We start from the raw sequence: 20449 nt of genomic DNA, 5'->3' as shown, positions 1-20449 counted from the left end.
ATTTTAAACTGCACTTGGCATGTTCAGCCCATGTTTTTTTTTTTTTTTTTTTCCTAGGAGAAAGAGAGAGACAGCGTGAGCAGGGGAGGGTCAGAGAGAGAGGGAGTCACAGACTGAAACAGGCTCCAGGCTCCGAGCTGGCAGTCAGCACAGAGCCCGGCGCGGGGCTCGAACCCACGAACCGTGAGATCATGACCTAAGCGAAAGTCGGACGCTTAACCGACTAAGCCACCCAGGCGCCCCCCCTTTTTTTTTGATTTTTTAATGTTTTTTCAAAATTTTTTATTCAGCCCATGTTTATTCCTCTTGTATAAACACTTCGATACTACCTACTTTATTTTCCTTAAGTTTATTTATTTATTTTGAGAGAGAGAGAGAGCGAGAGCCCAAGTGGGGGAGGGGCAGAGACAGAGGAGAGAATCCCAAGCAGGTTCCACGCTGTCAGCACAGAGCCCCACTTGGGGCTCAAACTCACAAACTGTGAAATCATGACCTGAGCCAAAGTCGGATGCCTAACCGACTGAGCCACCCAGGTGCCCCCAATATCACCCACTTTAGAAAGCCCTCCTTTTGACTCCCCTGTCCACCAGAGTCCGTCTGCAAGCTGTCGGCTCTCCTGCACCGAGTGTCTCTCATCCGGCCACTTTGCTCCCTGCGGAGCATCTCGCCTGGACCATCGGGACCACCTCCTGACTGGCCCCTCCTTCCTGACTCCCTCCCCCCTCTTAATTCTTTCTTCACTTAGCAGCCAGGGAGAGATTATTAAAATAAATCAGATCACGATACCCTCCCACCCCTTAAAGCCCAGCGCTTTGTCCTTTGTAATTAGAATAAATCCATTCTCCCAGCTGTGGCAAGACTGGATGGATGAATGAACGAATGAACTGCGGGGCACCGCACACCCATTCGTAGCCTGGGGCCTGTGCACGGGCTCTTCCTTTGGCCTGGAATGACGTCACCCCATGTCTTTGCACGGCCGGCTCCGTTGCATCATTCAGGAATCGAGTCAAAGGTCCTTCTCAGATAGGCCTCCGGGGCCTCCCCGCCGGCACGGTCCTTTGTCTGTGCGGTCCCATGTTTGATTGTCTTCATAGCGTGGAGATCATCACTTACATGCGAATGGTCTGTTTCCCCAGGGGAAGGTAAGCCCCGTACAGACGGTGTCTGTCTGTCTGCTTCCTGCAGAATTCCCAGCAACAAGGGCAGGGCCTGGCACAGGGCAGGCGCCTGCGTGACTCTTGACGTGTGTGGATGAATCCGAGCCTCTCCTGAGTGAGGCGCCCACATGGGCCTCCCACAGGTGCATGGTTGGTGGGTCTGATGTCGTCACAGCTTCCAAACCCTCATCGGTTGCTGGAAATCCGGAGTTTTTTTTTTTTCTGTGACGTGAAATGTTCCAACTTTTCAAACAGTGTTTGAGCCAAAGAAAACATGCCTACAGGCCATATCCGGTCCACGGGCTGCCAGTGTGATCTGTGCTCTAAGTTCCCACTTAGGACTGGAGCTCAGCAACATTGCGTTGAAGGAGAGGAAAGGGCTGTTTCTTCTCAACCCTGGGACCTTGGCATGCGCTTGGCAGGTGGACAGTTCTAGGCCCGGATGGTCGGGCATCTCTGTGGCCTCTGGAAAGTGATGTGCATACCTTTCCTCTTCTGGGAGCCCATAAGCTCTGGCCTCCGGGCCTCCCTGGGAACATGTGTGGAGGCCAGCCGGACCTCAGTGACGTCAGAAGCACAGCTGATGTGGCACTTAAATACCAAGGGAGGGCATTTCCAGCTCTTTCTGGAAGATGATTATTATAATCATTGTTATTGACTTGTACCAGTGCCCTAAGTACATTTAGCAGAAATAAGAACCTGGTTCAGGGGCGCCTGGGTGGCTCAGTGGGTTGAGCACCTGACTATTGATTTCAGCTTAGGTCATGATCTCACTAACAGTCGTGAGATTGAGCCCTATGTGGGGCTCCATGCTAGGTGTGGAGCCTGCTTAAGATTCTCTCTCTCTTTCTCCCTCTGTCCCTCTCCCCAGCTTGCACACTCAAAAAGAGAGAGAGAAATAAGAAAACAGTTCAGCCACAAATGATACCCATCAAATGAGAAGCTTTTAGCTCTGCAGGGTCTCTTCCAAGTCCTGGTGTGGGAACGCAGAATGGTTTTTACATATTGGCAATTCTGAAACAGATGCGTTTGATTCCGCTTTGAAATTTCACTTTCTATCATGGGTGTTCTTCCCTGTGGCCACCAGAATCCTAACAATGCCAGTCCTTTCCTACTATCTTGTTAAAGGGATCCAGTAGGTCATTGATTAGCCATTCCCTAGGGGCTGGGTTATTTTACTGCTTCTGATTTTCCAATATAGTAAGTGATGTATAACAAACTTGTGCTTGTAGCTTTCTCTTTCCTCTGGATTGTTTCCTTGGGATAAATCCCCAGAAGTTTTATGCTAAAAGAGGGCGTGGGCATGTTGACAATGCTTTATATGTTCACCAGAGCTCTTTTCCAAAACCTTTTTGTTATCAATTTGTATGTGTAAACAGCAATGTGTAACTCCGGACTTCCTTACGACTCTGGCAGAGGTAGTACGATAGCTCACGGTTCCAATTTAATAGGTATAAAATGGTCCTTTTATTCTGCCTTTCTTTGAATATTAATGACTTTGAACATTTCCCATGTTTTTGTGATTCTTGTATTTGCACTTTGCCCACTGTCTCTCTCCCTTTCTTCTTTATTGGTAGTGGGACCCTTAATTTTCTTTCATAAACTTTTACATGACAGAGTAGTGATGTTAATCCTTTACATGCCTTTCTGCTGTCTCACCCCATGGCATTTTTTTTTTCTGGACTTGAGTTTGCATTTGTTATGCGCAGCTGTTGCTTTTATGGTTCTGTGTACTTTACATGTCAGATAGGTTCAAAAGGAAGGGGCTTAATGGCGGTGGGGAGGGGGGACACCCTGGATGGAAGTCGGGTGTCTGCACATGACCTCCAACCCCATGTCATGATGCCATCACGCTCCCATGAGCATCCTCAGGGCTGCCCACCTCCTGGCCAACAGTACCTACTCTGGTGGGACCTGAACTCGTACTGGACATTCCCAGGGACATAAAGGTGCTCACGCCTGTCCTCAGCAAAGCCTCTGAGCCCATGTCTGGGGGAAGACAGAGCCTCCGTTCAGTGTTCAGTGCCCTAAGCAAGCTGGTCCCATCTGGAATATATCAGGCAGGAGAGACCATGGCCAGGGATTGGTCCCACCCCACACCCTGGCCTTGAACAGTGCTCCCTAGCCTTTCTCCACGGTGACCCAGAAAATTCTATTTGTACGGCACAGTAGGGTGAAGGGAGGCAGTACCCAATGCTGAAATCAATGGCTGGGGAGCAGCCCGGGGGCCCAAGGGAAATATCCGGCACCCCTGTGCCCATTCATTTCTGAAGTTGGGAAATTCTACTCTGAGGTGCACTTGGCCTCAGGTTGCAAAGGTTACAGATGCTGGACGGCTCTTCAAGGCCTTAGACTTTCATCAGCACTTTCCTCAGTGTCCTCCCAACTCATGCCCAAAGTCCAGTTCCAAAGCCACGCCCACATTTTTAGGATTTGTTTTTATCCCAGCAACCCACTTTCAAAATATCAAAATATGTGTTTGTTTTCTGTTTCAGTGTAGCAAAATACCCCCAATTTAGTGACTTAAAACCAAAACAAACACATATTGCCTCATGAGGCAGGAATTCTGGGGCCGTTTGGTTGGGTGGCCATTGCTTAGGGTCTGGTGAGGTGGCAGCTAGGTGGCTGGCTGAGGCTGTAGTCACCTGAAGGCTGGGCTTCCAAGGTGGATGGCTTTTATGGCCGGCGAGTGGGCGCCGTTGTAGGTGGGAGGCCTCCATTCTCCTCATGTGGGTCTCTTCAGTGTCCTATGATATGTCAGCCGACTTCTCCCAGAGCATGTGATACAGAGAAACAAATGCAAGCCACACACCGTCACCTCCACGGTACCATGTGGGTCCCACAGACCAGTGCTAATTCTTTGTGGGAGGAGAGTACACAAGCGGTGTGAGTTCCAGGAGGTGAAGATGATCAGGGGCCATCTTGAAGGCTGTAATGGGCTGAATTGTGTGCCTCTAAAATTCCTATGTTGGAGTCCTAACCCTCAGTACCTCAGAATGTAGCTGTATTTGCAAAAAGGGTCTTTTTCTTTTAAGTTTTATTTATTTATTTTTGAGAGAGAGAGCGAGCGAGTGAGAGAGAGAGAGAGAGAGAGAGAGAGAATGAGAGGAAAGAGAGGGGGAGAGAGAATCCCAAGCAGGCTCCACGTTATCAATATAGAACCTGACAAGGGGCTCTCGTGAACTGTGAAACCATGACCGGACCCAAAATCAAGAGTCAGAAGCTTAACTGATGGAGCCACCCAGACACCCCAAAGAGAGGGTCTTTAAGGAGATGTTTAAGTTAAATTAAGGTCATGTGGATGCTAATCCAATGTAACTTGTGTGTGTCCTTATAAGAAGAGGAAGTTAGGACACAGAAGACGCACACAGAGGAAGACCATGTGGACAAAAGGAGAAGATGGCCATCTGCAAGCCAACGAGAGAGGCCCGGGAAGGAATCAACCCTGCCGCCATCTTGGACTCCCAGCCTCCCAAGCTGAGAGGAAATAGATTTCTGTTGTGTAAGCTCCTAGTCTGTGGTACTTTATAGCAGCCTTAGCAATGCAATACTTTGAAATAAAACTAAGCTGTAAAATAAAAGGGAAGACACAGAAAACTGATGACTAAGCCAGCTGTGAGACCGTCTTCAAAAAGTGAGCTCGTACTGCCCCACCAGTTCAACTGAAGCTACATCTGGTGTCTTATCTTGAGGGTGCTGACCCTTCGAAGTCACTTCTGAAAGATCTTCGAGCAAGTCAGATCCATCAGAAGCTGTAGGTCTTATTGAAGGGAAGGAAAGGGAAGGGAAGGGAGGGGAGAGAAGGGGAGGGGAGAGGAGGGAAGGGAAGGTGTAAACGTGTTTGATCACTGCTGGCCCCAAATGAACACCAGTGAAACAGCGTCTCCTCACAGAAGGGGGTGGGCCTTCCCACAGACCTGGGCATGAACTTCAGAAAGTTCCTTTGGCTGGGCGTCCACTGTGACATCATTTCCTGCTACAGTTACATTTTCTGGGTGGGGTCCAGACATCCTGCTGTTTCCTTAATAAGAGAACGAGAAAACCACCCAGTGGGCCCCAGAGGCTGGGCTAAGGCCATCCCAAGGCCACGTGTGGGTGGGCCTCGACTTTCCAGCCAAAGATGAAGGTGCCAGGGGCCCCCACTGCCAAGACGGAGTCACTTAAGAGCAGCCTAATTATCAAAATAAACACACGTTGTGAGGATGAATTAACTTCCGTTTCAGTGCTAAACAATAGCTAAAAGAAATGTTAAATTAAATGGCTGAGTATCGTGTTATCAGCTGTACGGGGGGTGGAGAATAGTCTGCCAGGAAGAGAGGGTGCAAACAAACTCAGCCTGAGAGGGAGATAATCACTTGGAAAAAAAATCCTGCAAAGAGTTCAGAGCTCAGTGTCAACACGGATATGGTCAGACCTGAGTCAGACCTGAATTACCTTGGGCCGCTTCCTGAAAACACACTGTGGGTTTCACTCTGACCAAGATACATTCTTTGGCTCCCAGGGTAATTTAAGGGTGCAGACGCCTGCCTCTCTAAATCACACTTGTCACAAGACCTCCTGGGTCGAGGAGGGTTGTGGTCTTATAAATGAGAGGGTTTAAAAAAATTTTTTTTCTTTCTCTGTTAGTCTTAAAAGAATCTGGTCAGGCACAAGTCCTAAGAAAATATAAGGTTTCTAGAGCCCTCATACAATTCTGGCAGGACCGTGACTCGGTACAACTTGTCTGGATAACAGTTCGGCGGCGCGTATCCAAAGCCTGAGTATTTTGAATAACCTTTGACAAAACAGTCTACTTCCAAGAACTCCCATGGTGAATGTCGTGCTTGTGTGCAGATATTTAGCTCTAAAGATGTTCCACACAGAACTGCTGCTGCTTTTTTTTTTTTTAAGTTTATTTATTTATTTTGAGAGAGGAGGAGGGGCAGAGAGAGGGAGAGAGAGAATCCCAAGCAGGCTCCACGCTGTCCAGGCAGAGCCCAACTCGGAGCTCCATCCCATGACCATGAGGTCAAGACCTGAGTGGGAATCAAGAGTCAGACGCTCAGCCGCCTGAGCCACCCCGGCACCCCACACACGACTGCTTCTAATGTCCAATGCCGGAAATCAGCTGAATGACGATTGTATTGCTGTCACGTCCATGAAAGGAAAAGCCATGCAATTCTTCACAATGACGTTCATGTTAAAATGTTCACAGATGTATTAACAAATGGGGGGAAAAGGGAGTGTGCAGAGTAATATGTCCGTGACCCCACTGAGAGGAAGGACAGTCACACACAGAAGAGACTAGAAGGAGGTTCTTTAAAGGTGAATTGTTCTTTTCCTTGATGGTTGGATTTGCTGGGAATTTCTGTTTCCCTAGTTTGAGCTTATCTGGGCTCTTCTTGTTTTCAGCTACAAACAGGCATTTCCTTTGTTACGGAAGAAACAACAGTGGTTACATCAGACTTCTAAGAATTTCATAACTCAGACGGCTACTTCTTCCTAAAGCAGAGACCATACAAGAGATTCTCAGATCTCTTGACTGCGAATCCTGCAGGGTTTTGGGAAAGGACCACTGATCGTGTCCTGCTCAACACTCGGGATTGTCGGTCTTCTCAAGTTTTGCCAATCGAGAAAGTGGAAAACATATTTTTCATTGCGGTCTTCATTTGTATTTCCCTGATTTATATATTATATAAATAAACTATCCTATGCGACTTATTGTAATATATACATATATTACATATATGATAAACAGTGTACTCCATAGAGTGGTTGGGAACACCAAATCAGATGGCGTACATGTGCCGAGAACAGAATTTGTCGTAATGTTAGCTGATGTTATAAGGGGACCCAACTTTGTAAGGTCTCTAAAAGTCCCTCCGCTGTTCTCTGCTCTTCAAGCTCTTAATTCCTCCCAGTGTGTATTAGTAAAATTGCTTCCAAACTGGTCTCCCTACATTTGGTTCCCTTTCTCTCCCAGAGGGCCCCGTACACTGCCACTAAAGGACAACAGCATCAGGCCATCCATTTCTGTAGGCTCCATGTTGCTTGGAGAGTAGCATCTGTCTTTGGCTAAGCATTCAAACACAAGCTCTGTCTCGCTCCATTTTCCTTTTCCTGCTCATTCTCTATGGCCTCCCGGCTGGCATCCACTCTTCCAACTTGCAGTCAGCCCCCTAGACTCCCCTTCAGTGATGCCAGCCCACCGGGCTGGGTGTTTATGCCTTTCTCTCTTGCTCGCCTCTACCTAATTCATGCTCCTTCTCCCATGACCAAGCCCCTCTACGCCACAAAGCCTGCCATGACCACTCTGGTTCGCACTGATCTCTCCCGCCTCTGACCCCGGCACCTCGTGTCCTGGTCACTCACTGCTGACACTCACCTTCTGTGTCCTGTGGTTAGACATCAGGTCTCACGCGTGGGTTCTGTCTCTCCAGCTCCAGCCCATTCTGTGAATGCAAAGCAGATTTCTTCTGCCTTGTCTTCCTGACGGCACATCACGCCGCTGCACAGCGTCCTCTGTGCGTATTGAATTAATATTTACTAATTGTGATCACCTGGCGTGATGCCAGGTGCCGAGCAACGTGGCCTCATGTTTATTAGTACATTTCATTCACTCATCAGGGTGTGGGAATTAAATGACGAACAAGATAGGACAAGGCCCCTGTTCTCACGGAGCCTATGTTCACGTGGGGGAGATGGATTCTCAAAATAGACAAATAAAATATATTTTTTTGGATTATACATTTTATTTTTATTTTTTAAAATATAATTTATTGTCAAGTTGGCTAACATACAGTATGCCGAGTGTGCTCTTGATTTCGGGGGTAGATTCCCATGATTCATCGCTTACATACAATACCCAGTGCTCCTCCCAACAAGTGCCCACCTCAGCGCCCATCCCCCATTTCCCCCTCTCTGTTTGAAACTTATTTTTTCCCCTTCCCTTCCCCCGTGGTCTTCTGTTATGTTTCTCATAGACAAATAAAATATTTTAAGGACTGGCAAAGGACGTAAAAGAAATAAGAATCTTCATTCAACTTTCTACATATTTTGCCTGTTCTGTATGCAAGGTCTGTTACATAATTTGCGGGGCCTGATGCAGAATGAAAATATGCGACCCCTTGTTCACAAACATGTACGATGGGGCACCTAGGTGACTCAGTCGGTTAAGGATCTGACTTCGGCTCAGGTCATGATCTCATGGTTCATGAGTTCGAGCCCCGCGTTGGGGGGCTCAGAGCCTGGAGCCTGCTTCAGATTCTGTGTCTCCCTCTCTCTCTGACCCTCCCCTGCTCACGCTGCCTCTCTCTCTCAGAAATAAATAAAAACACAATACAAAAAACATGTACCAATTTCAAGGTGGTGACAGCAGAGCATTACAGTAAGCTCAGGATTCTTCTAGCACATGTCAGGAGGCTGGCTCTGGCTATACGGTACTTAGCCCGTGTGATTTCCATGGTAAAGCATCTTGGGTGCTTTTATGAGTCAGAAAATAATCAGAGAAACTATCTCTCTGAGATGTGAAAGCTCAGTAGATTTCCCTACAGAAAATAACAGAAGCCACGTGGCGGCCAGATACGGAATGTACCGTAACGTTCTTTTACTGTTCCCTGCCTTTCAGACTGTTTGTCTTACTCAGCAGTGCAAGTGTTATCCAGAAGGTGCTATGGAAAGCAGAGGTGCAAACTCATCGTCAACAATCACCATTTCGGGAGCCCGTGTCTGCCAGGAGTGAGAAAATACCTCTCTGTCACCTACGCCTGTGGTAAGAAGACACCCTCCACAAACCTCTCGAAGGGAGACCCTTCCTCTTTGGGAGGCGATGGTCGCGTGAACAAAAGGCATTTGCTGGCAACAGGCCAAACGGTGCTACTCCTGAGAACGCGTCATTGTCCCACATATTCAAGAGTCTCTTTTTCTATCTTTTCTTCTTGTATATGCTGTTCACGTTAGAAACACCGTACAAGTTCTTTGGTCAGAATCTGTTTTAAAAGCACTTTCAGTGGGCACCTGGGTAGCTCGGGGGTAAGCGTCTGACTTTGGCTCTCGTGGTTCGTGAGTTCGAGCCCCGCGTCGGGCTCTGTGCTGACAGCTCAGAGCCTGGAGCCTGCTTCAGATTGTGTGTCTCCCTCTCTCTCTCTGTCCCTTGCCCGCTCATGTTCTCTCTCTCTCAAAAGTAAAAACATATTTTAAAAAACCCCAATTTTTAAAGCCCTTTCAGCAATCAGATTGGCAGCAAACGGGGAGAATAGGAAAAGACCAAGTGAATAGGGTAAGACTGATGTTGTTAGAATAGTGATTTTATTTTATTTTATTTTTTTCTTTTTTTTAATATTTTTATTTATTTCTAGGAGAGAGAGAGAGAGCGTGAGCAGGGGAGGGTCAGAGAGAGAGGGAGTCACAGACTGAAACAGGCTCCAGGCTCTGAGCTGGCAGTCAGCACAGAGCCCGACGCGGGGCTCGAACCCACGAACTGCGAGATCATGACCTAAGTGAAAGTCGGACGCTTAACCGACTAAGCCACCCAGGCGCCCCTAGAATAGTGATTTTAATCTGTGTGCTTAGGGGGCTCTAAAATGTATGGATGTGTCATACAAGCTCCCAGACGTATTGTTTGGCTCCAGGTTAACCTACCCGTCTGGGTTTTAGGCTCTGACTAACTCTCTGAGCTGCCAACAGCCATTTTATCAGTGTACCCACAGCGGTGAGTCAGCAGATCAAATGCTCACCCTAAAGCAATGAAAAAGGTCACACTGCAGCATGGCTTGGTTTCCCCAGTGTCTTCAAGCAAGAAAATGAAATGCCTGGTTCATCAGATTCCAGTTGCATAAAGCTACCCGAGAGTGAGTCGGCACTAATTACTCGCTGAGGGCACGGTGCATTTTTGGTTGGTAATCCCAACACGTGGACTGTTCGTTTGGAAATGATTGATAGGAGGCGGAGGTCAGAGACGGGGCTCGCAGCTCGGTTGTAGACACGGGGCTGTGCAGGTTGACCGTGTCCTTCCCATCTCCCTAGGACACGCCCTTCCTTGTCCACCAGTGTGGACCCCAGGACTTATGCCATAGGGAAGGGTGCCTCACTGCGAGGCAAATACTGCCTGTTCCCCCCACCAAGCAGATACGTTCTAAGACACCTTCTAATCACCTTCTAAGCGTCTACGATTTTAAAAATATCCCTTCCCCCTCGGCCCCGGCCAGGTGGCTCCTATCTGTACAACCAGAATCGTTAAAAAAATGATTTGTAACGTCTGAATATTTTCTAGGTCACCAAATAGGAATGAAAGGTTTTACATTTTTAAAAAACTTGTCTCCTAGCTGATGTGGAAGTTGATACGAAGACTGAGGACTGTCAGTAATTAATTTCTAATTGAATCTGTCCTGATTAGGACTCTTTGGGTGTGACTGAAGGAACCGGTGTGAGCGGACTTAAGCCAAATAGAGGGTTGAGGTGGGGAGGTATCATGTGGCTGGAAGGCCATTGTCAGAAGACAGGGCCCGGAAGCAAGGCTTCAGGGAGGGGCTGAAGCTCCAAGGTCATGGCTAACATCTCTGACATCTCCCTTCTCTGCTTCTCAGGGCATTTCTGCTTCCTTATTCTCTTTTTTTCTCTCTCTCTCTCCCTCTCTCTCCTGCACACAGTCTCCCTGTGAACTGAGCTGGATGGCATATGGCCACCCCCACAGCCTGAATCAATTTTAAGTCCCATTTCTAACAATATGGAGACTTGTAGTCTGGCACTCTTAATTCCAAATTTCTTTTTTTAAAGTGTATTTAGGGGCACCTGGGTGGCTTAGTCGGTTAAGCGTCCGACTTTCGCTTAGGTCATGATCTCACGGTTCGTGGGTTCGAGCCCCGCTTTGGGCTCTATGCTGACTGCCAGCTCAGAGCCTGGAGCCTGTTTCAGTCTGTGACTCCCTCTCTCTCTGACCCTCCCCTGCTCACGCTGTTCCTCTCTCTCTCTCTCTCTCCTAGAAATAAATAAAACATTTAAAAAAATAAATAAATAAAGTGTATTTATTTATTTTGAGGGAGAGAGAGACACAGAGGAGGCAGAGAGAGAGAGAGGGAGGAGAGAACCTCAAGCAGGCTCCATGCACAGAGCTGGATGCAAGACTCAAACTCGTGAACCGTGAGATCGTGACCTGAGCTGAAACCAAGAGTTGGGCACTTAACCTATGAGCCACCCAGGCGCCCCCCCTCAAATTTCTAACAGAAGGATATGTAATTGGCTGGGGGTCAGGGAGCTCCGTCCTTTGATCAGCCCTGGCCAGAGACCATGTGACGTAGTTATAAACATGGCTGCCTGGAGAGAGGGAACCAGCCAAACCCCACCCAAGTCAAGATGCTCCTGGGTCGCCTGAGGGGCTCAATCTGTTGAGCATCCGACTTCAGCTCAGGTCATGATCTTGCAGTTCATGAGTTCGAGCCCCATATCCAGCTTTGTGCTGACAGCTCAGAGCCCGGGGCCTGCTTCAGATTCTGTGTCTTCCTCTCTCTCTGCCCCTCCCCTGCTTGTGCTTTAAAGTTTAATAAACATTAAAAAAAAAGATGCTCTTACATAAGAGGGTCAGAGAAGACCCAACCCAATAGAAGTCTGTTCCAATACCCTGCTTCTGGCTGCAACCTCTGGTCCAGATTGGGGATTCTACCCAACAATCTTGTCCCCACACAGGGGACAAGGCACCCCACCCCGTGGGGGCGCATTAGGGAAAGTACTCAAGCTGAGGGCCCTCATTTCTGTAGAAACACATGCCAGTCACCTCCAATATGACTCAGGCAGTGGGTCAGGGGTGCCTCACTCACAGCGACCGCGATGGCACTTCTTGGTTGGGGGGTAGGGAAACTGCAGTGAGCAGTAATGTCTCCGCCCTGGGAGCTGGTGGGGACCAGGAGGGCTTCCCAGGGGAGGTGGTGTAGGAGGCAAAGTGAAGCGGGGAGGAGAGAAGCTCAGGTGCAAGGAACAGCACAGGCAAAGGCTGGGCGGAGAGCCCCACGGCAGGGCCGGACTGTGGGACCTGGGGGATGGGAGTGTAGGCTGAGCTGTGGGACATCATCAATTTGCATTTTAAGAAGAACGCTCCACCCTGTTTTATAGAGCTTCATTTAATCCTGGCTCTGTCTCCCACACAAGTGCTTAGGCTGGGCAGAGAATCTCAGCACCTCTGTGGACCTTGGGGGGCGATCCAGGCTGTGGGCCTTTTGTGGTTCTGACTGTAGACAGCACGTGTGGCCCGTGTGGGACCACTCAGCACAGATCACAGTGAGGGGGCTGGGACGCAAGACTCCAGCCTGCTTCTTTACCGCGCTGCTCAGTGAGGTCCCCTCTCCGCGTTCCCTCCAAGTTTAACCCTCAGCCATGCTTCTTGGACATGCGATTGCAGACAGCCCTTCTAACAGGACAGGCCAGACCCGGACAACTCAGCCTGCTCTCCCCCTCGCGTCTGCAGGGATCGTTCCTCTCTCTATCCATGGCCACTAGAATTTGAGTGTCGCCAGGACAGAGAGGCACAGCCAGTGTCCCCAGCCTGATAGTTCCTGAGAGACACAGGAAACCTGTGGACCTCAGCCTAGGGTCTGTACAGCTCCTCCCAGGAGATGGGGCAGGCGGGTGGGTGCCGGGATTTGGGGACAGGAGGGCTGGAGGGATGGTGGTACCAGGATTTGGGGGCAAGCGGAACAGGTGCCAGGATTTAGGGCCAGCAGGGAAGGGGGTTTACCAGGATTGGGGGACAGGAGGAGTGCGATTCAGTGTAGGCGCTCACGCAGTCTGGGCTCCTACTGAGAAGGAGAAGTTACACAGAGAGATCATTTTTTTCTCCAACGTGAAGAATCTTTTCGTGCCCTAAGTTCCACCTGGGGAGACTTCTTTCTTAAGGGCCGCACCGACCCAAGCTTGACACAGAAGATTTATTCAGGGGGGAAGAATCGAGGTGGGCGTCCTGCCCAAATTTAGTGAATCATCTTCTCTGGCTTCACCTAGACAGACTCACAGGGACGGTGCAAGTGGGAATCACCTTTATAATCCTTCATCCGGTTCCCAAAGGCTAAGCACGCCGTGGACGGCGCAGCATCACGGAAAGATCGAGGGCGTGTGTGCGCAAGACCAGGAGTGAGGCGCTGCCGCTTCCATCTGAGCCTCCGTTGTCCCATCCGCGGGAACGGGGATGACACACATCTTCACACCATGAAGACGGCACAAGACGCACTGTTTAAAGCGCTGAGCCCGGGGTCCAGCGCGTATTAGGAGCTCCACGAATAATAGTTTGCTGATGTTTTTACAAACGGATCTGAAGTGGAGAGAGGCAGGTGTGAGGGGTGGTGGTAAATCACATCCCAGCCCCTGCCGTTATTTTCAGGTTCAAGATCGTCTCACTGGCGGGACCGTTGCCATGAATAAAGGGGCCAGTTTCCTGACACACAGCAATTCAGCATCTTGAGGCCCGGGTTATTCTGCAAAGCTCATCTGGACTGCGCTTGCTCTCTGAGCAGTTCATCTTTCTCAAGCTGTAAAGCCTCTGTTTGCAGTGAGCCCAGCCCTGCTCGGCCGTATCCTGAGAACAAGGGGAGGGACAGGTGTGAAAGAAGCGTCACTCCAGGCGGGGAGGACTTCCTCCTGGCAGGGAATCAGGGGTGTCCCTGCAGGCCGCGGAAATGACCAACAGGCTATGTCATCAGAAAGCATTTTGTGACAACGCAGTTCGGCTCTCGGGGCCGCTGCCCTGGTCCCGGGATCGGCGTGGTCAGCCCAGGGGCATTCCTGGGGCCCCACCCCCACCCCCGGACAGCTTCCGCCACCTCCTGTTATCGTCACCTGATGGTCACCTGGATGTGACTGTCACTGCCAACAGGCACGAAGACACCAGGGCCTCCTGCGCACAGAAAATGCACAACTTAGGAGTGTTCTGTGGGACAGCCCTCAAAGCATTTAGTTAAGCGCTTTGAGAAAGGAAGTGAGGTTTTCTAGCTGCTGAAGATGTCTTCCCAACTCTTTTTAAAAAATCAGTGCAGTTGAACTTGGACGGTTTATGTTGGCTCACTCCTGTTTCCTGTTGCCACTACTCCCAGATACCAGCTGGGCTAATGAACAAACAAAAATAAGCAATATTCTGCAGGAAAAATATTTGGTTTCCTCTCCCTTCTCCCAGCCGGCGACAGGCACTTCGCCTTTAGAATTCCTGCTTTGCCCTCTGCTTTCGCTCACAGTACAGCCCCATCAGCTTTGCTCCGGGCCATCTTGAGATCAATGGTTTATTCTTAGGGTCGGTTCTGCAGAATCTTTAATCACCTTCCAAAACAGTCTGTTTGGCTGCCCCCTCTCATTTTTCTCTTGTCCTTATAATACTTAGAGGATCATTCTAGCATGCGGTTTTAGAATTCTCTTCCAGGCTTATTCAAGAAGCGAGGACTCAGAGCTGTGGATGAAAAGCAGAGGCGGAGGCAGGAGAGGTCTGTGGTGGATTCCCAGCTGATTACAGTCATTTTGTGTCACTAAATCTCAGAGAAGTTCATGTTTAGAGTTAACAGCGTTATTGAGGTGTGATTTACATACCTTCAGAGTCACCCGTTTTAAGTAAAAACAATTCAATGCATTCTAGGAAATTCACAGAGATGCATAGGCAACACTCAACCACAATTAAAAAAAATTTTTTTTTAATGTTTTATTTATTTTTGAGAGAGAGCACAAGCGAGCAGGGAAGGAAAGAGAGAGAGAAAGACACAGAATCCGAGGCAGGCTCCAGGCTCTGAGCTGTCAGTACAGAGCCCGACATGGAGCTCAAACTCATGAACCATGAGATCATGACCTGAGCCGAAGTCGGACGCTTAACCGACTGAACCTCCTAGGCATCCCTGAAAATTGACTTTTAAAAAAATTTTATCCACATTGTACTTAAAACATATATTAAAGGTACAAGTATTTAAAATATTTCTTTTTGGCTTTTAGTTCCCAAGAACATACTCACAGCGATCGACCCAGCCATTGGTAATCTGAAACCTTCCTTGAAGCAGAAAGATGGTGAATATGGTAATTTTTTGTGGCTTACTACCAGCATTTTTCTTTAAGTGAAGGTCAATGGCCCCACGTGACCACAGTCCGGTGACATTGGTTGGCAAGGGAATGTCAGGAGGCAACTGGGTTTACCAGCCCCAAGAATGGCAGGGCTGTGGCGAGCGGTCGCAAAAGGTGGCCAGTGTTTCGTCTTGTTTTTCAGATTATAAGTGGGATAAAGCCTCTTTCCATTCCCTTATTTCTTAACCAAAGTGCCACCTGGAAAAAGAGATCTGCCCCGAAACAAATTTGGGGTTCCTGATGATGGGCCTGCTGGAAAGAGGACCCACCAGGAATATGGGCGGGCCAGACCTAGGCTGGGCCTGAGGGCCCCCTGAATCCCCTTCCAGAAGCCTCCTCCTCCCTCTGGTTTTCACTGGGCTATTATAAATAGGAAGGGGTGGTGAGCATTTTCGTTTTCTTTTCCGACCTAAAATGGAATTCAGCCCTTTGGGGCTCTTGATGGGAATTGCAACGTTTCTGTAAAGCATCTAAGATGCTGCACCTTGTGTGTTGAAAGTTTTATATTACTTTCACTACACTTATGAGGTCTTCTGCCCCTAAATATAAAAGTGAAGTATGCTTGACATGGAAAACGGGAAAACACCAGGACATAGAACTCGCCCCTACTCTCAAAGCTTAGAGAGAATTATTGTTAATGTTCTGTGTTCTTCTAGCTACCCCCGCCACCCCACCACCAGCTCTCTGCCAGGCTCTGCATCTTCACCCCCACCGCTCTTTCTAACAGGGCTCCCTACCCTGAGCCCATGAATATCCCGGTCCCCCAGCAGTGGAGGCCCGAGAACTCTGTGCCACCTTCTTCTGAGGCTTCTGCTCTGTCTCACATCCCTGGGGTCCCCAGATCTCTCAGGCTGCCCATTGCAAGCTCAGTAAGCTCCATCACAAGTGTGACCAGGCATTGGAAACCAGACCTGCCCTGCATTTTGCTGTCATTTCCAAAAAAGTGGCCTCACACAATCTCCCTCCATAAGCTCCCTCCTTTCTTACCTGCGGTCAACAGCGCAGATGACAGCTCTGTGGTTCCATACGCGGTTAGTAAGCCTCCCAGAGGCACGATGAATGCCATTGCCTTAAGGACGGGAATATCCATGAGTTCCCTCCTGCAATGGGTGGATGAGCCACATCTGAAGTTGGAACCAACACATTTTAGAATTTCTCAATCCCTCTTATCACTCAGTATTTTCAGAGACTCTTTACTCAATGCTCTTGCTGGACTTAGAGTCTTCTGTAATTCAGTCAGAGGTCCATTTATTGGATTTCCATGACTTTTTATTTATTATGGCAGTCCTGGGTTGGGAACAGAAGGCATCCTGTGAATGGCCGTGATTAATCACTCTTGCGTTTTGTTTGTTTGTTTTTTGTTATGAAACAGGTATAAACTTTGACCCAAGCGAAACGAGGGTTCTGAGGAAAGACGGGGTTATGGTCAGCAACTCTCTGGCTGCGTTTGCTTACATTAGAGGTAGGTCAGTGCATCGAAGCTTCCTAGAATGCTTTACCGAAGTCTTACTACCAGCTGCGATGTTTAATGACAACACTCAGCTAACGAGAAATGACTTGAAGTTGGACTCCACACCTGCCATCTTCTAAGGTCTGGAAACATAGGGGCCCAAATTCAGGTGCGGTTCCAGCTGGATTAATGCCCACCAGAGAGCCTCATGGGGAGGAGGCAAAGAGATCGAGTCACGCTGCTTAGGAATAGTTTCCTCTTAGAGAAGTAGGAACCCAAGGGAGTACATGTCCCAGCTTTAAAATCTGGGAAGGATGCAGGATTATTAAATCCCACCCTTGGCTGGCAGAAAATGGAGTTGAAAGATCCCTTAGTAAACAGAACAGGCCATGCCCTGTGAAGGCAGAGTCTCCTCCTGACTCACCAGTGTTATTACTTCTCACCGTTGCCAAGGTGCTTGATAATCTTCCCCTCGAGGATCAGTGGGACTCAGCCCTCCCTGCCCAGCAGAGCCAAAACTGTGCATCGGCGTCAGCGAGGGGACAGTGTGCGCCTTCTTTCCTCGCCGCCCTGTCTGCTCACCTTGGGGTAGACCGTACTTTGTCATGTCAGCTCCGCAAGTTCCGGCAATGTCTGCCTGACTCTGTGTAGGGAGGCCAAAACCTCTGAGGCCTTCTGTGCAATTCGTGTTAATACAGTGCGTTACGGCGTTACTGTGCAAGGCCAGCCAGGGTGGAGGCTCTTTGGGGGTAAGCCTTCCCCAGAGGAAAAGGAGAGAGTAGGGAAACATCTCCAACGCAGGAGACGGAAAGGATGGTTTGGGATCCTCTACGGTTTGATCATCTTCCCGTGTCCATATTCCTCCTGAGTGTGCACTGAGTGGTTGCTGGTGTCCTCTGAGAGGCTTCTCTCTTCAAATCACCCTCCGACTTCCATCTCTTGCTATTCCTGAAAACATTTATGAGGTCTTTGTTCCCCTTCTGTATAAAAGTAGAGTATGTTTGATGTGGCGAACAAAGGAGCACACCAAGACATAGAACTCACCCCTACTCTCAAAGCTTAGCGAGAACTGTAGTTAGTGTTCCGTGTTCTTCTAGTCCCCCGCCCCCAACCCTGCGCCAGCTCTCCGCCAGGCTCCGCATCTCCTTCTGGCAAGGCTCCTACCGTAAGCCCATGAATATTCCAGTCTCCCAGCAGGCGAGGCCCGAGAGCTCCATGCCACCCTTGTCAAAGTTAAGTGCTATAAGGATTTTTTTTTTTCTGTCAATAATATCCCCACATTTTCAGAGTCCCTGGAGAGCCCCTGGAGGAAAGTCATGAAAAGTCCTTCAGGGAATAACGATTAACCAGGAGCCGTGGTGACTCTGCTCGCTGAGCTGTGGCCGCGCTGGGCCTCGCCGGTGCCTCCCGACAACTGGGTCGGTTAGTGACGGACACTGTAGGCTGGCAGCTTCAACTGCAGAAATTCATTTTCTCACAGGTCTGGAGGCTGGAAGTCCAAGATCAAGGTGCCTGTAGAGTTCGTTTCTAGTGAGAGCTCCCTTCCCGGCTTGTAGATGGATGCCTTCTCACTGTGCTCTCGCATGAGAGGGGGAGAGCGAGAGAGAAGGAGGAGGAGGGAGGAAAGAGAGAGAGAAGGAAGAGAGAAGGAGAAAGGGGGAGAGAGAGAGAATGCTCTCTGGTACCTCTTCTTTTAAGGACACTGATCCTGTTGGATTTGGGCACCGCTCTTAATGACCTCATTTAACCTTCATTACCTCCTTATAAGTCCTGTCTCCAAATATACTCGCATTGGGGGTTAACCCTTCGACACATGAATGCGGGGCACAATTTAGTCCACAGCAAAGACCCTGAGAGAGAGGACTCTGACCCCCCATTCTGCACACAGAGAAGCTAAGGGTCAGAGGGGCGGAGCCATTTGCCCGAGGCCACAGCGGGGACATCACCAGGGCCCCGATTCAGACTCAGCAGATACGAAACCTGTGCTCTGGTGTCTCCGAGCAGGAAGTGTGGCCTTCAGCAGCTTGAGGGATGGATGTTATCTGAACTACTCCCTTCCCTCTGTGTCTATCCTTTTACACACACGTGACTCCCAGAAATCAAACGAGAGATTTACTCATTTGTGCCCATCTCTCTGCTAGATGTTGCATGTGGTGAGGACAGCTGTTTGCTCTCTTAATTATTGTCATGCCCCAGCGACCAGGACAGGCTGGCATGGGCCGGGTGCTCAGTAAGTGGTTAACCAATGAGCAGATGATGAGTCTTTGTCTGGCCTCATGAGCTGTGCTGCACCTTCTTATCACCACGTATTTGCTATTTAAAGGCGGTCTGTTTTAAAGAAACCTACGGACCTCATGACCTGTTATTTGGTTTTATTGAGGGTTGCCTAGGCACTTCTGTCCCTAAAAGCCATGGGACGGGGCCTGTCTGAGGGAGGAGCCACCAGCGGGAACAGCTGGGGCTGAGAGTGAGCCGCGTCAGCTTCTGGAAAAATCAGCCTCATATCTTCCGTACATTGGGTGAACCCAAAAGGACATTTCCCCGGGTCAGGCTGCACATGGCTTTGACACATTGGTGCTGTCACACACACACGCACACACACACACACACATACACACACACACACACACACACACACACACACACACAGGGCAGGTCAACTAGAAACCAAAACTGAGGGGCACATCCTGGGTTATTGGAACATGAGGGTCGGCGGAACAGACGTGAGAATGTCCAGGGGTCCCTGAGGAACAGTTTAACTTTGGGCCATTTGGAGCTGTCCCCAACAGTGAGGAATCATTTTAGGTGTGTTCGAACGTACCCTCATCTTAACCTATCTTAACCGTGCAGACCTAACTCATTGTAGAATCCAGATCATCATTTTGAAGAAGCCCGTGGAAAAATTCTGAAATGAGAGAAATGGAAAGGTGTGTGTGTGTGCGCACGTGTGCTGGAGGCTTCTGGAAAGCGGCTTATTTGCTGGTCAGCCATCAGACACCAGCAGACTGTACCCAAGGAGCCTTATTGGGATGGTCTTGCTCAGAACCTGACACTCCCGCTCCACTTATTTTTTTTTTTTACTGTTTATTTTATTTTTGAGAGAGAGAAAGAGAGGGTGCGTGCACCCACGTGTATGTAAGCGGGGGAGGGGCAGGGAGGGGGAGACAGAGGATCTGAAGCAGGCTCTGCATGACAGCAGAGAGCCTGCTATGGGGCTCGAACTCATGAACTGTGAGATCATGACCCGAGTCAAAGTCGGACAGTTAACCAACCGAGCCACCCAGACACCCCGCCCACCTTGCCCACTCAAGTGTTTGTCATCGGCTGGGTGTGTCTCCCCCACCTATGCCTGCGGGCATGCCTCAGGTGTCCCAGTATTTATGTCGCATGCCTCTACTTCTGTCTCCAGCCCTCCGGCAGAGCACACTGTGGTCGGTCGGGGCGCCAGGGGTGCCTGGGGTAACTAGCGTAGCTGGGGGTCACGGGTCAGAAAGCAGAGCTTCTCCTGAGATGTGGAGGCATCGTTGTTTGATATGAAAAGAATTCTAGGCTACCAGACAGACCCGCGTTGAAACAGAAGTGTGAGAGCACATTCCAAAGTCAGAGTTACAGGATCCCCTGTCAGGGTGGACGATGGGAGATCAGCGCCACCTTGTCACATAGGTGTGGCTCCCGAAGTGTTCCCACGGTCTCTAATCTTTGGTTCCGTGACAGAAAGTGGTTATCACATCCCTAAGTGCTGCCAGACCAAGGGCGCAGGAGGCTCTTGCTTTCACCCACCAGTAGC

At 49.4% G+C, this 20449-nt stretch overlaps 1 protein-coding gene across 4 annotated transcripts in view; it reads left to right on the top strand.

Annotated features, from left to right (window-relative positions):
• EVA1C (eva-1 homolog C) overlaps positions 1–20449 on the top strand; it is a 75991-nt gene that overhangs the window by 49722 nt on the left and 5820 nt on the right. For 2 of the 4 annotated variants that reach the window (XM_077765519.1, XM_077765523.1), the window contains exons 5-7: positions 8764–8907; positions 15087–15167; positions 16585–16674. In XM_077765519.1, coding sequence (XP_077621645.1) covers positions 8764–8907; positions 15087–15167; positions 16585–16674 — 315 coding nt within the window. The remainder of the gene's footprint in view (positions 1–8763; positions 8908–15086; positions 15168–16584; positions 16675–20449) is intronic. The other 2 variants (XM_077765521.1, XM_077765522.1) reach the window with 2 other exon arrangements.

This window comes from Crocuta crocuta, unplaced genomic scaffold, assembly GCF_008692635.1.
Source record: "Crocuta crocuta isolate KB4526 unplaced genomic scaffold, BGI_CrCroc_1.0 scaffold84, whole genome shotgun sequence".
Classification (NCBI taxonomy): domain Eukaryota; kingdom Metazoa; phylum Chordata; class Mammalia; order Carnivora; family Hyaenidae; genus Crocuta; species Crocuta crocuta.
This window is presented reverse-complemented; position numbering and strand designations above follow the sequence as displayed.